The sequence below is a fragment of the Eriocheir sinensis genome, chromosome 4, assembly GCF_024679095.1.
Source record: "Eriocheir sinensis breed Jianghai 21 chromosome 4, ASM2467909v1, whole genome shotgun sequence".
NCBI classification, from domain to species: domain Eukaryota; kingdom Metazoa; phylum Arthropoda; class Malacostraca; order Decapoda; family Varunidae; genus Eriocheir; species Eriocheir sinensis.
Genome location: NC_066512.1, coordinates 12,538,721 through 12,554,229, shown reverse-complemented (window position 1 = coordinate 12,554,229; position 15,509 = coordinate 12,538,721). Strand labels below are relative to the sequence as shown.

The following is a 15,509-nucleotide window of genomic DNA, read 5'->3' as shown; positions in this document are numbered from 1 at the left end:
GCAAGGGAGGGGTCAGCTTCGACAGGGTAGCGAGTGATGAGCTAGGTGTGGAATTTACGGGGCCTGTGGAATGAATCCTGAACATCGAGGTGTAAGGACAGGAACTCGCCACCCTTGACCTTGTCAATGATGTCCGTTCGGCGCCCGAGATGTATAAGAAGCGAGAAGTGACAGCGGACATATTCACCTCCGCCAGCTCCCGGTCGAGACGAAAAGCCTTTGTAACTTCAGCCAGCCAGCGAAGCTTCACGTCACAGCTCTGGTTCTCCTTAATTAAAGGCCAGCTTAACGTACTCGTCCCGGGGAGCGAAGACCGGAGCAGCGGATGGGGAATCGAAGGGGCAGTCCGAGGAGGAGGGCGAGGTAGGGGGTGGTCAGATGTCAGAAGTGGAGCAGGAAGGTTGGAAAGTTTCGTTTAGTCGGCGCAACATCTGTGGTCATATGCCGGAGAGAGACAGTAGGGGAAGGAATTATAGAAGGGAACAGATCCCAGGAGACGGGACACAACCCCCGATTAATACCTGGTACCCATTCACTGCTGGGTGGACAGGGACGTAGGGTATCGGAAAAGCCGCCCAAATTTTCCACTCCGCCCGGGAATCGAACCCGGGCTCTCTCGGTTGTGAGCCGAGTGTGCTAACCACTACACCACAAAGCCCCCAAGTGGAGCAGAAGCTTCGCCGCGCTTTGATGTTTTGGCAGCAGGCGACGATGGTTCACTACCGGTTTCGGAACCATGGTCCACGGGACGTTTATGGGAGGAGGCCTGAGGACGAAGATACGGCCCCACAGCATCAGGTTCATGATGACCAAAGGGTGAAAGAGGAGGCCAGTGATCCTCGGTGTGGTCGTCGTCGTCACTCATGGCACATCACCGATGGAGCCTGGTCCTGAATAGGGCTACTCCATGGCGCCCAAGTAAGAGGCGTCCGGGGCGCTGGCAGCACAGCGTCAAGGAGTGACCTCACAGGGGGAGTGACGTATCCATGGCGTCACACGCTTCCCACTGCGCATGCACAGACCTGAGGGACGCCGGCTGGAGGGATTTGTGCCAGGTGCCCGAATTTTAAACTGAGCTACAGTTTAAGTCCAAAAGCACTCAGACACCCTGAATACACTGGGAGGACGACTGGTTCTTACTGTAGCTCAGAGCACAGACTGGAAGGCGGCAGTTTGCTAGGACTTGAGAAAATCAGCAAAATCTGCAGAGCTCGTTCAGTCCGTTGTTTATACCAGCGATAGAGAGAGAGAGAGAGAGAGAGAGATTTTTACCCGTGGTATCGAAACTGTTTCAGGTTTGTTATTAAAAGAGAGAGAGAGAGAGAGAGAGAGAGAGAGAGAGAGAGAGAGAGAGAGAGAGAGAGAGAGAGAGAGAGAGAGAGTCATATTTTTCCTCGTATGTTCGAAACTGTCCAATGTTATTCAAACGAAGCCTCAACCCATAATAGACCCCAGCGCTTCATCCCCGCCTCCTCCTCCCCCTGTCAGTGTGCCTCGTGACCTGGCCTGGAGGTGTCGTGACGCAAAGGAGGCTGACTGGCCCTGACCTACGGGAGGCACCAACGGCAGTAGCAACAGCAGGAAGGGGAAGGCAAGCATGGCTGACCACTGGCAAGGAGAGACTAGCAGGTAAGGCAGAGGTGATGATGCATGGTGGGTGTGCTGGTGACGGTGCATGACGGCTGCGGTGGTGAGTGTGGTGGTGGTGGCTGTGGTAGTGATTGCTGTTGTGGTGGTAGTAGGGGATGTGGGGCTGTGACGGGGGATGCGGTGATGATAGTTGTGGATGTAGTGGTGATGGAGTGGTGGGATGATAATTGCCTTGTTAATCGATGGTCGTCAGAACGAAGTGTTTAGCAGGAAACGAACTTTGGTTTGGAGAAAGTGGAAAACATAATTACTTTTTTTGTGGGGATTTAAAATAATAACCATGAAAAGTGGGGGAGGGGGAATGATCTTGTTCACCCCCCCCCCCCCCCTCCTCGGCACCCCACATCGTGTGCAGAGTGATATGGCCGCGATATTTGTCAGTTATAGCATTTTTTTCACGATAATGGTCTCTTTACACGTCACTCGAGGTGCAAAGTGGGTAATTGAGTGCGCGTTAATGAGGCAGATTACACCGGGAATAGATTTAGGGACAGGTGAATATTGAGCCTACGAATGGTTGTGGGTGCGCGGAAAGACGTGCGGTGGTGGAACAGTGTGGTCGGGGAGAGGTGGAGTAAAAGACAGTGGTTAGGGATGGTGTGGTGGGAATGAAATGTAGTAAGGGGTGGTGGCAAGGGGGGGGGGGGATGTGAACGGTGTGGTTGGAAGAGGTAGGTGATTGAGGTGGTGTTGGTGGTTGTGGGACGATGTAATGGGGGAGTGATGGAGGTCGTGTGGGTAATACTTTCTAAAAAGTCCGCCTCCCCCTCCGCCACTCCAGCCCCCCAACCCCCAAGACAAGCCCAGGGAACTGTGGGGAACTGGGGTTTGGGGAGGGAAGCCAAAATCACTGAAAAATGGGCTTCCAAAATTTCCCTAGAAAAATCCCTAAATGAAGGAAAATTCCAGTCTCGAAAGTAAGGAAAGTCCTAACTTTATAATCTAACAGCCCCTCTCGACCCCCTGCTAACCAAGGGGGGTTGCGCACCCCTCTGGACTCCTCACATGTTTGGTGGGCCGGAAAATCTTTTTTTTTTTTTTTTTTTTTTGGTGGGGAGCATATTTAAACTACTCCAACCGAACTTTACGACCTGCTAACGAGGAGGCTTCGCCCCCCTCGACCCCCCTCCTAACCAAGGAGAGCTGCGCCCCCCCTGCCCCCCCCCCTCCCCCCACATGTAGGGAATTTTACTTAATTTAGGGATTTTTCTAGGGAAATTTTGGAAGCCCATATTTCAGTGATTTTGGCTTCCCCCCCCCAAACCCCGGTTCCCCACAGTTCCCCAGGCTTGTCTTGGGGGGAAGGGGGGGGGGGGCTGGAGTGGCGGAGTGGGAGGCGGACTTCTTAGAAAGTATTACCGTAGTGTGTTTTGTGGTGACGAGATGACATGGTGATGGAGAGGCGATGTAGTGCAATGATGGGCATAGGTAAAGCTAATGGTGATGTTGATTGGGGTGAGGGGATAATGGTGGCGGTGTTTGTAATGACGAAGGAACGATGGTATTAGCTGGTTAATAATGCAACGTTCGAAGCTGGGTTGGAATTTTGTTTAGATGGGGGAGAGGTGGTGTTTGTGGGCAGTGTAAGTGGTGGGGAGGGGCGAGGTTTGTGTGAAGTGTTTGTAGCGGGAAAGGGGGAAAGGTATGTTGTGGTATTTGAGGCAGGAATAGAGGAGGAGGTGTTGTGTTTGTGTGGGGAGGGGTAATGGTAGCAGGGAAAGGGGATACGTGGAGAGGAGACGGGATGGGGAAGAAAAAGTTGTGGTGGTGGTGGTGATGTTTGTGTGGGTGTGATGATGAGAGGGGTGACTGTGGTGGGAATGTTTGTGGTGGAGAAGACGTTGTCATGGATGCGGAAAGGGACGATCGTGGGGTGTCTCTCTCTCTCTCTCTCTCTCTCAAACCGGCTATTTTTAATATATACCAACGTCTATCATCACTCGCGTTTCCTGCTTCCTCCTAACTGAGCCAGGCTGCTGGTGGTGGTGGTGGTAGGGGTAACGGCGTCACCTCCTAACTAAAGTTAGTAATTCCACTTTATGCTTTTAAAACTTTTTTGCCGGAAGTTCAGACTCAATAATGAAGCAGCCTTACCAGCGGCGCGGGGTACCTAGTGATTGGCTCCCGCGGCGGAATGCACGCCACTCCTTTCTCTTTGTGTTGCTAATTAGCGAAAATGATTTGTTCCATTAACATTTCAGAGATGAGAGTTTTGGAAATTTTCTTGCTCAAATAATGCCTTAGGAAAACATGAAAGTACTTTTAATAGGTATATAATTAAATTATATACATTTGTGAATAAAGAAAAGAAACAATACAAGGCTGGAGTGTATCAGTGCTTTAGTGTCAAACAGGTGAAGACAAAAATTTGCCGTCAACCAGGTTAGACAACAACAAGAAAAAAAGGCGAAGTGCGAAAGAGCGCCAAACTCCCACCAGATGGCGCACGGGCGAAAGCTCCCAACTCCCCACTGCCGCATCATAAGCCGCAGCCTCGACCACAAGAACAGGAAGTCCCCTTGATGGCAGCATAGAGGCTCTTCTGTCCCTGCGTGGCCCATTATTCTTGGGTGGAACAGTCCTTGAAGGTGTAAAATATATTTGTAAAGTAGCGATTTATGCCGTTGAGGTACAAAACAAAGACGACGAGGAACAGGACGTCATGAATTATGCCGAAGACAAAGCAGATCTTGTTCACTTTCTCTGGGGACATCGAAGCGGCGGGCGAGACGTCGTGATTGTCATCGGTCAGCCACTGGCCAATCTGGTGCGTGGCGGCGCCTTTGCCCTTGTCGAGCGGTGGGGATGGCGGCCTCACTGGGAGGACGAGTGTTTCCTTGATAAGCGAAGCCTGGCGGAGTTTCTTGTTAGCTGCTGCTGTGACTTTCCTGTGCTGGAATTCCACGATACAGTGAAACAGGAAGAAAAAGAAGAACCGGAGGATCCAGTAGAAGAACCACATGTCTATGGCCTTCGGACCAGAGGAGGCCGGTAAGGTGCTGCTCGTCTGCAAGAAAAGAGACTTGAACGAGTGTGTTGCAGCGACGAATGATCATTACCGGCTGTTGCCTCAAAAAAAAATTCACAATAGAAAACAACTCAAGGGCAACAAAAAGAAAATGTAGAAAAAAGCCCGATAACCGTTGCTCCAAAAAGCAGAAAGTAAAGAGTGGCCAAAAGAGAAGTCAATATCGGATGGAGAGGTGTCTTGATAAACTCTTCTTGAAAGAGGTCAAGTCATAGGCAGGAGGATATACAGAGTTTACCAGTGTAAGGGAGGAAAGAATGGAGATGCTGGTTAACTCTTGCATAAGGGGTTTGGACATTATAGGGATGAGCTAGAGTAGAGCGTCGAGTGCAGCGGGGCCGCGAGAGGGGGAGAGGCATGCAGTTAGCAAGTCCAGAAGAGCAGTCAGCCTGAAAACATCGATAGAAGATAGAGAGGCAACATTTCGGCGGAATTTAAGAGGCAGAAGACTGTCAGTAAGAGGAGGGGAGATGATGAGACGAAGAGCCTTAGACTCCACTCTGTCCAAGAGAACTGTGTGAGTGGAACCCCTCACACACACGTGAGATACATACTCCATACGAGGGCGGACAAGGCCCTTATAAATGGAATACATCTGTGCAGGGGAGAAGAACTGGCGGAGACGATACAGAACGCCCAATCTCGAGAAAGCTGATTTAGTAAGTGAGATGTGAAGTTTCCAGTTGAGATTTTGAGCTAAGGATAGGCCGAGGATGTTTGGTGTAGAAGGTGACAGCTGAGTGTTGTCGAAGAATTGGGGATAGTTGTTTGGAAGATTGTGTCGAGTTGATAGGTGGAGAAAATGGCTTTTTGAGGCGTTGAAGGACACAAGGTTCCTCTTACCCCAATCGGAAATAAGAACAAGGTCTGAGGTTAAGCGTTCTGCAGCCTCCAGTCCGGAGTCTTGTAATTCTTGTAAGAGTAGAGTCATCAGCGTATGAGTGGAGAGGACAGGTTGTCATGGAAAGATCATTGATGAATAACAAGAAGAGTGGGTGATAAGACAAAGCCCTGTGGGACACCACTGTTGACAGGTTAAGTTCCCCTTCACGCAAGCTGTTTTCTCCCGCGTGGTTTTCCGCGCGAAAACCGCGCGGAGCGCGGTTTAGAAAACATGTCTTCACACGAGCGGTTGTCTCCCGCGCGGCTCGTCTGCAGCAGTGCACAGAATACTTGTCAGTTTGTCGAGACTTGCTTGTTTGTTTGTTCGAGATGGAGGACGTAAAGAAGAGAGCGATCTCTGTGTATATAATAAACAGGGTGTTAAAGAAGAAGCGACTACGTAAATGGTGGACCCCCCAATAAACAGCCCTCGGCTCCTTCGAAGAGCATTCTTTACACTATATTCTGACCTGAAAGCTTATGAAGAAAAGTTTTTCAATTATTTCCGCATGCCATCATCTACATTTGAAGAACTTGTGAGCAAAATGGACCTCTGCCCCATGTTAACCATGTCTGCCGCACGGGGAAAAACCGCCCGTCTGAAGGGCTCCATAGACTTCCATATTATTCTGAACCGCCTGGCGCCGCGCGGGTTAGCAGTGCACGCGGTTGGTAAATCACTGCCGAGCGGGAGTTTAAAGGGGCTATTTATTACACTGGGCAAATTTTCCGTGAATCTTCAGTCATAATTCCTCGATTTTTGCCTACGTGGACACACGACGTCTTCAAATCACACTTGCCCCGCGCTCCGTGGTCTACTCTTGACCGACACATTTTCACAACAAGTATGGCTGACGCCTGACGTCCCTGTTTGCACCCCCGTTTTCACTCAAAGTCACACTCAGTTCATACAAGCAACGGAAATAGAAAAGAATTTGGAGGCGGCAATGGCTTGCAAGAAGAGAGGAGGGCAGTGAAGTGATGCAGCTGTTGCAAGAACTACGTCTAGAAGACGAGGAAGGCATGCCCCGTATTTTCTCAGTTAAAGTGACCTCGGAGGCCTTGGTCCAGGCAGCAACACTCATAGCTAAACTAATGTATAAGGACAGTAGGGTGAGGCATTCTCTTCTTCTCTTTTCTTGTTATTGCTGCTGATGATGATTATGAATACCGTCGTCCTTCGGTGAAATCTACCGTACCTCCGGAAGGCCGTGGACACGTCAGAAAACCACGGAAATGAGAACCACGCCAGCGGAAATCGTGGTTTGACTGAAAGTCCACGGAAATTTTGCCCAGTGTGATAGCCCCCTAAGCCGCGCGGCTAGCGTGTGAAGGGCCCCATTGAACTCCATTGATTTCTAAACCGCCCCCGAAAATCGCGCGGGAGAAAACCGCTCGTGTGAAGGGGGCCTTAGGGGAAGAACAGTGACCGTCTACCAGAGCAGAGATAGAATGCCCGGAAAGGAAACTGGAGATAAAGGAGCAGAGAGAAGGATAGAATCCGTAGGAGGTTATTTTAGAAAGTAAAGCATTGTGGCAGACTCTATCTAAAGCTTTCAATATATCTAGCGCAACTGAGAAACTTTCACCGAAACGGCTATAAGAGAGGATGACCAGGAGTTAAGATAGCAAGAAGATCGCCAGTAGAACGCCCTTTGCGGAAGCGTTCCATACTGGCGATCAGATAGAAGATCAAAAGAGGATAGGTGCTTTTGAATCTTCCGGTTAAGGATTGATTCAAAAGCTTTAGATAGACAGGAACGTAAAGCTATAGGACAGTAGTTTGAGGGATTGGAACGGTCACCCTTATTAGGCACAGGCTGTATGTAGGCGTACTTCCAGCAGGAAGGAAATGTAGATGTTGATAGGCAGAGACGAAAGAGTTTGACCAGGCATGGTGTCAGCACGAAACCACAGTTTTTAAGGAAAATAGGAGGCACTCCATCAGGCCTATAAGCCTTCTGAGAGTTGAGGCATGAGAGGGCATAGAAAACATCATTCTTAACCCTGGATCACCAGTCCGGAATCCCGTCGAGAGGCCTATTTTGTGTCGCTGAGAAAACGATGCTAGGCCTATGAGGCTGGGGGCCCCTGACATCTTAGTTTGGGTTGTGGTCTTGCCTTGTGAGGTGCTTTCATGGGGCTCATGTATGTACCATAGATATAGGCATAGCTGGGCGTTATCGCGATAAGTTATTGCGATACTTTATCGCTGATAACAAAATCGGGTTATCGGACATCCGCTACTTATTTAAATATATATCGGCATCTTCGTTACTTTTGTAACCAAACTAGCGATAGTCGCTACTTTTTCCCGCCTTTCAGAATAAAACCATTGTCTCCTCCTTACTGCGCATGCGTTGCCCGGGCGCCTGGTGTTGTATGAAAAAACTTCGGGGTATGAAATATCTTCGGTGAAGAGATTTCATACTTAGATCATCAACATTAAAACACTAGGTTATTTTTTTTATGTTAGACTCAAAAATCAATATATCAGAGAAAAATCATATAACTTTGCCCCCAAAATGATTATTCACTGCCTGAAATTTGATATTCCATATTCGTTTGTGAGCATGTGGCATGCCATGGTATTGAAGGCACCCGGTGTTGTGTTATTTGGTGTCCCATCGTCAAAAGCTGGCGCTTTTGTTTACAAACACTGGCCTCTCGTGAACTACACATGTTCAGACCAGTAAACCTAGCCCTGTACAGTGTCACAAAGCTTTTTAACACATTAAGGCTGGTATTACAAGACACTTTGCCATATCACATCAGCTATTTCTAAAGGTCAAAGAGGGGATCAATCGGGTTTTAATGAGTGGTTCTTTAAGTTCATGGTACAGAAGAAGGGTCACACTACCACCAGGGTCATAAAACTACCTCTGGAAATGCCCACAACTCCTACGAAAGCCTTGGCAAATATGTGTTCTTGGGCTTGTCTTGTAATACGACCCTAAGAGTTGCTGGAAGGCTGAATCAGACATACAGTACCACCATCCTCGCTGTTTCTAGAACGACACGCTGTACATATAAATACAACTCGTACAGAGTGTCGTTCTTGAAAGTGGTAGTGGTACTGTACGTCTGATTCAGCTTTCCAGTAACTCTTAATTACGGTTAAAAAGCTTTGTGAGACTGTAGAGGTCTACGCTTGCTGGTCTGAGCATGCGCAGTTCACGAGAGACCAGTGTTTGTAAACAAAATCGCCAGCTTTTGACGGTGGGGACGCCAAATAACACAACACCGGTTCAGGCGTTTCTAGTATTACCGTCCATATGTAGGTGTCAACGTGTGGTTTTCAGGTTTTGTAAGTTTTCTAAAATACAAATAATGAAAAGCTGAATTCATCTTTTTTTTTATTTAACATATCAATATAGTATCTTTTTCACCTATCGGACTTATCGCTAGTTAGTATCGGAGTTGTGGATTTATATCGGATATCGGTTATTGGTTATCGCCTATATTTGTGTCTCCAGTTAATTAACGAATATCGGTTATCCCCGATAAGGTATTATATTATCAGTTATCGGTTATCGGGAATAAGGTTTTCTGATATCGTGCCCAGCTATGGATATAGGGCACCATTGTCTAAGATTTCGGGCATGTCTGGTGAAATCAGAAGTATAACAGTTTACCTCCAAAAAATCGTTTTCTTTGTTTATCCTTCTCCGTTCTCTCGAAGGCATAAGGCCTAGGGGGCTGGAGAATCCCTGTGGACATCTGCACTAAACGTCTTGCAAGTTGGAGCAGCTTACCACAACACTGCGGCTGGCTGTGCTTTTTGTAACAAAAGTCTTTTTTTTTTTTTTTTTTTTTTTATTTGGCCATTTTTACGTCTTTTTTTCGTGATTTTTTTAAATACTAATTTCAAGGTCCAATTTCATTATTAGATAAATAAGTTTAGAAATGTATCTACTTTATGTTAATAATATAGCAGTAAATTTTGTACCATTTCTATAGTTGTTTTTTGCCCTGCAAAATGTGTCTGGAATCCCGGACAAGTCTGGTAATAAAGTACAATTTATAACGCTGGTGATCCAGGGCTAAGAATCTTAATAACAGGCATAAAGAAGATAGAGGGGGGATGATTTTGGAGGAATACTCCCAGAATCGTCCAGAGTGGAGTTTTTTACAGAAAGTTTGAGAGAAGAGTTCAGCCTTAGAGATAGATGAGACGGCGGTGCTGCCGTCAGGGTTAAGGAGAGGAGGAAAAGATGAAGAAGTGAAATTGGAGGAGATATTTTTAGCTAGGTGCCAGAAGTCTCGGGAAGAATTAGAAAAAGCAAGGTTGCGGCATTTTCTATTAATGAAAGAGTTTTTGGTAAGTCGGAGAATAGATTTGGCACGATTCCGGGCGGAAATGTAAAGATCATGATTAGCAGGAGTGCGAAGGCTCTGGTACCTTTTGTGAGCTGCCTCTCTATCTTTAATAGCACGAGAGCAAGCGTGATTGAACCAAGGTTTTTAGCATGAGGTGTAGAGAAAGTACGTGGAATGTGTGCCTCCATTCCAGAGACAATCACCTCTGTGATGCGCTGGGCACACACAGAGGGGTCTCTCTCCTGGAAGCAGTAATCATTCCACGGGAAATCGGAGAAGTACATCGTCAGGTCGTCCAACCGAGCTGAAGCAAAATGCCAGAAGCATCACCTCTTCGGTGGGTCCAGAGGCTGTACAGGAGCGATAGAACAGAATGGAGAATTAAGATTGTGATCGGAGGAGCCTAACGGAGAGAACAGTGTGAGGAAGAGGTCTAGAATGTTGGGCGTATCTCCAAGGCGGTCGGGAATACGTGTAGGGTGAACAAACTGCTCTAGATCGTTGAGGATAGCAAAGTTGTAGGCTTGTTCACCAATATACAATATTTCAATATATAACAGTGATAGCTATCAGTATTGGAGAAAACATGTATATACAATGCGCCCTGAACAAAGTGCTCCAAAAACCTTGCGGGACGAAAAGATAACAGTAATTTGGGTGACTTGCCTGGGAAAAGAGAGCCGCCACCACGATGAGCAGCGAGAGGGAGGTGGAGGCCCTGTCAGTGAAGAGGTGTAGTGGAAAGGCTAAGAAGGAAAGGTGGCCCAGCAGCGCCAATACCACACACGGCCCTATCGAGGATAGCATAAAGGCCCCGTTGCGTCGCTGTAGCAGCAGCCCTATCTCCACCCTCTGCTGGTGTGTCGCCGTGGCGGGGCAGGGGAAGGCAACGGACACACAAGCAATGTGAAGGAATGAGAAAGACCTCGTATTAGTTTTCACAAGTGAGAAAATTTTATTCTCACAAATTTTTCTTGTAATCTCGAAATAGAGATATTAATGGATATGGCCTACCCCTTTAAAACTAGAAGTCATAATAATGAGGAGAAAATCCTCTTCATAATCTTATAGAAAACTGAAGATCTCTTCAAAGTCATCAGATCTCTTGGTACTCGTCAAAATGTATATTAAACAAGTAAAGACAAATAGTGACAAAAAGAACGGGTGAAAAGGATATCCGTCTTTCCAAGAAGAGATCGGAACACAGTCATCAAGGAAAAGAAAATAGAGTTAGAGATCGTTCAACTATAAATAACATTGGCGAGGAATATATTTTTACTACGAAGGTCTAAAGGCAAAATAAACTAAAAAGCTCAAAACTCGCCGATCCTTAAAAATATAGAATAAATACAGGAACCAAACTGGAACACATCAGCGCAAGGAATAATCAGCGAAAGGACTCTTCATTATTCCTGGGAAAGTGTGAAGAGACGCGACGCCGAGCCTCACCCAAGGTTTCCGGACCCACCTGCCGGACCCACCTGTCCCCGCGGCTCACCTGTGGACGGGACGCGTTGAAGGAGCAGCGGACGGGCAGGAACTCGAACACAGGCAGGGAGAGGTCCGGGCTGCTCACAACCAGGTGTTCCTCGGCCACCTGTAGATCCCCCTGAGCATGCAACTCCACCGGGATCTTGCACATCTCAGGGAGGGAAGGATGGACAGAATGTAGAAAAGAACGGACAGACAGACATACACAGACGGAGGGGAGATGGGGGGAAAATCAGCAAGAATTAATGTCCAATACATGTTTACATGTATACAATTTTTGGCAATCGTAGATAAAAAGAATTTATTCTTTTAGGGGAGTAAAGAATGTGTCAATTAGAAAGACATGCGGGCTTCTTTGTCACCCAAGAATACAGAAATTAATTTTTTTTTTTACGAAAAAAAGACAGTTCAAGGGCGTGAAAAAAAAAGAAAACAATTATGAAAAAAAAAGGCCGCTACTTACTGCTCCTGAATAGAGTACAGAGGAGTGGCCAAAAAGAGAGGTTAATTTTGGGAGGAGAGGTGTCCAGATACCCTCCTCTTGAAAGAGTTCAAGTCGTAGGCAGGAGGAAATACTGATGAAGGAAGATTGTTCCAGAGTTTACCAGCGTGAGGGATGAAAGAGTGAAGATGCTGGTTAACTCTTGCATAAGGGGTTTGGACAGTATAGGGATGAGCTTGATTAGAAAGTCGTGTGAGGCGAGGCCGCGGGAGGGGGGGAGGCATGCAGTTAGCACGTTCAGAAGAGCAGTCAGCGTGAAAATATCGATAGAAGATAGAGAGAGAGGCAACATCGCGACGGAATTTAAGAGGTAGAAGACTATCAGTAAGAGGATGAGAGCTGATGAAACGAAGAGCCTTAGACTCCACTCTGTCCAATAGAGCTGTGTGAGTGGAACCCCCCCCCCACGTGAGATGCATACTCCTTACGAGGGTGGACAAGGCCCCTGTATATGGATAGCAACTGTGCGGGGGAGAAGAACTGGCGGAGACGATACAGAACGCCCAACCTCGAGGAGGCTGATTTAGTGAGAGAGGAGATATGAAGTTTCCAGTTAAGATTTTTAGTTAAGGATAGACCGAGGATATTTAGTGTTGAAGGTGACAGCTGAGTGTTGTCGAAGAATAGGGGATAGGTGTTTGGAAGATTGTGTCGAGTTGATAGGTGGAGAAATTGAGTTTTTGAGGCATTTAAGGACACAAGGTTCCTTCTACCCCAATCGTAAATGATAGCAAGGTCTGAGGTTAAGCGTTCTGCAGCCTCCAGTCTGGAGTCATGTACTTCCTGTTGGGATGGTCTTCTATTGAAAGAAGTTAAATAATGCAGAGTGGAATCGTCGGCGTATGAGTGGACAGGACAGTTGGTTATGGAAAGAAGATCATTGGTGAATAACAGGAAGAGAGTGGGTGATAGGACAGAACCCTGTGGAACACCACTGTTAATAGGTTTAGGGGAAGAACAGTGACCGTCTACCACCGCCGAGATAGAACGGCCGGAAAGGAAACTGGAGATAAAGGAACAGAGAGAAGGATAGAATCCGAAAAAGGGCAGTTTAGAAAGCAAAGACTTGTGCCAGACTCTGTCGAAGGCTTTCGATATGTCTAGCGCAACAGAGAAAGTTTCACCGAGATGGCTAAGAGAGGATGACCAAGAGTCAGTTAAGAGAGCAAGAAGATCGCCAGTAGAACGCCACTTGCGGAACCCATACTGGCGATCAGATAGAAGGTTAGAAGTGGAAAGGTGCTTGTGACAACGTTCCTATTCTTCCTCATGAAGGATCAGGTCTGTATATTGACTATTTCGAGTCATTTGCATTCATAGGCATTATATTTGTATTTTTTTAGTGTGTGTGTTTGTGTGTGTGTGTGTGTGTGTGTGTGTGTGTGTGTGTGTGTGCGCGCGCGCGCGCGCCCGTGCGTGAGCTTGCATGCCTCAAACCTTACTTGCACATCGAAGGGGAAGGCCCGGAGCTGGAAGGTGCAGGTCGAGGTGAGGAGCCCGATGATCCTCTGCTGTATCCTCACCTGCTCCTGGGGTACAGCAGTGCTGGGGAGACAGCCAGAGGATGTGGTTGAGTCTCTCTCTCTCTCTCTCTCTCTCTCTCTCTCTCTCTCTCTCTCCTCTCTCTCTCTCTCTCTCTCTCTCTCTCTCTCTCTCTCTCTCTCTCTCTCTCTCTCTCTCTCTCTCTCTCTCTCTCTCTCTCTCTCTCTCTCTCTCTCTCTCTCTCTCTCTCTCTCTCTCTCTCTCTCTCTCTCTCTCTCTCTCTCTCTCTCTCTCTCTCTCTCTCTCTCTCTCTCTCTCTCTCTCTCTCTCTCTCTCTCTCTCTCTCTCTCTCTCTCTCTCTCTCTCTTCTCTCTCTCTCTCTCTCTCTCTCTCTCTCTCTCTCTCTCTCTCTCTCTCTCTCTCTCTCTCTCTCTCTCTCTCTCTCTCTCTCTCTCTCTCTCTCTCTCTCTCTCTCTCTCTCTCTCTCTCTCTCTCTCTCTCCATTCATTACTATATTGCCTTGCCCTTGCCTACCCCTCTTTAAGTCATTGCCTTATGTGTTTATATTTAATTGATAATTATGAGTTCTACGTTATAAACATCTCATAATTTTATGTAAACTACTTTTCTTACGTGTGGGTGTCAGTTTTCATCTACAAATTTTTGCCTTTTTTAGGTATGTATTACTTCTGTTATTAGCTTATTACTTTCATATTTTATCTGCTATTGCTCTCATATCTGCCTTTCTTAGCTACTTAGTCCTTACCCTCTTTACTTATACATATTCGTTTTGGCCTTCTGATATTAATCCATTACTCATTCCCACAAAGTCTCCTTCCTGCCCTTACCCCTGGATTAGCTCGTGTGCTCCCTTTCTCCCCTTCCACACCTTCAATTCCTTTCCCAACCTCTCTCCCTGTCCCTTGCCATCATTTATCCTGTCCTCTATTTCATTCTTTTCCGTGGCCTCGATCCCGTGTCACATTTTCTTCCTTTTCTTACTTACGCCATCAGTCTCCAAGTCTTCATCTCTTCCCCTTCCATGTCCCATCTCTTCCCCTTCCATGTCCCGAGGCCCCATACCCCCATCTTCCCTTCCCAACGCCTCATAGTCCGTGTCCACCGCCCTTCGTACCCTCATAGCTGGAGTCGGTGGTCGGGGAACCGTGGCCGTCGGGTATCAACTCCACCTTTTTGCGGGTCATCTTTCCCTCTCGGATGTTGATGTTTTCCTCGAAGAGCGCCGTGGGGAAGTAGATTTTCGGCGCCCACAGTAAGTCGAGCATATCATTTTTCAATTCGTTGGGATAGCGAGGGGACGACCGCAGGTTGTAGAAGGTGAGCCTGTCGTCGCGCCACACCATGGTCACATCGATCAGCACCTGCACCAGGGCACGGCCGTAAATGGGGGAAGGTGAGGACACACACACACACACACACTACACTACACTACACACACACACACACACACACACACACACACACACACACACACACACACACACACACACACACACACACACACACACACACACACACACACACACACACACACACACACACACACACACACACACACACACACACGAGTCTAACGCGCGATCAGACTATGGTGAATTACAAACACGATTTGGATGTTTAGGTTTCTCCCGCTTCTCACTCACCGCAATTTATACGCTTCTGAAAAAGAGCAAGAACTTGCCTCAACCTGGTTCTTGTCCGTGTCCACACTGCGCACTTGCGTCATGTGAATAGTGATGTTGAGGCGCGGGTCTGCTGGGGGTAGTTGCCGAAAGTAAAAGTTGTCAGGGCCCCGGAACTGCCAGCACGTGTTGTCGTCGTCAGAATTATCACTGCAGTCTGCCGGAACCCCGTCACAGCGACTCGACAGCGGCACACAGGCCCCGTTGGAGCAACTGAACTCTCCCGCCTTGCAGACAGAGAAACTCAACGTGGTCTTCTGCCCGTCCGCTCCCTCCCATGTCGTGCGCCCCATGAAGTGCTGATTGGTGACATTCTGTGTGTACGACACTTTTCCCGTGTTAGTCACCACTTCCGCCAGCTGAGGTGTCTGCCACCTCACCTGCAGGGTGTGTTCTCCGTAAAGCGTCACTTGTTCCTCTCCGGGGGACTTCACGATGAGAAATCTTACCT

General features: G+C 47.6%; 2 protein-coding genes across 2 annotated transcripts in view; one reads left to right on the top strand and one right to left on the bottom strand.

Moving 5' to 3' along the window:
* Window positions 1–1,606: 1,606 nt before the first annotated feature.
* The window catches only part of LOC127008533 (uncharacterized), a 129,388-nt gene continuing 115,485 nt past the window's right edge, over window positions 1,607–15,509 (top strand). The window contains exon 1 of the mRNA XM_050880700.1: window positions 1,607–1,629. The gene's annotated coding sequence lies outside the window, so the exon portion shown is untranslated. The remainder of the gene's footprint in view (window positions 1,630–15,509) is intronic.
* On the bottom strand, window positions 3,937–11,522 carry LOC126982203 (uncharacterized). The gene is made up of 3 exons (XM_050834084.1): window positions 11,379–11,522; window positions 10,484–10,735; window positions 3,937–4,657 (listed from the first exon to the last, which is right to left on the bottom strand). The coding sequence occupies exons 1-3, from the start codon at window positions 11,520–11,522 to the stop codon at window positions 4,211–4,213; spliced, it is 843 nt and encodes a 280-aa protein (XP_050690041.1). The 3' UTR covers window positions 3,937–4,210.

Bases quoted from the DNA above. Each gene is read 5' to 3' on its own strand.
- LOC126982203 (XM_050834084.1), bottom strand. From the start codon at position 11,522: ATGTGCAAGATCCCGGTGGAGTTGCATGCTCAGGGGGATCTACAGGTG. The intron at 10,736-11,378 runs GTGAGCCGCGGG...GCGACACACCAG, and splicing joins TCAACGCGTCCCGTCCACAG to CAGAGGGTGGAGATAGGGCT. The intron at 4,658-10,483 runs GCGCATTGTATA...CTTTTCTTGCAG, and splicing joins TTTGGAGCACTTTGTTCAGG to ACGAGCAGCACCTTACCGGC.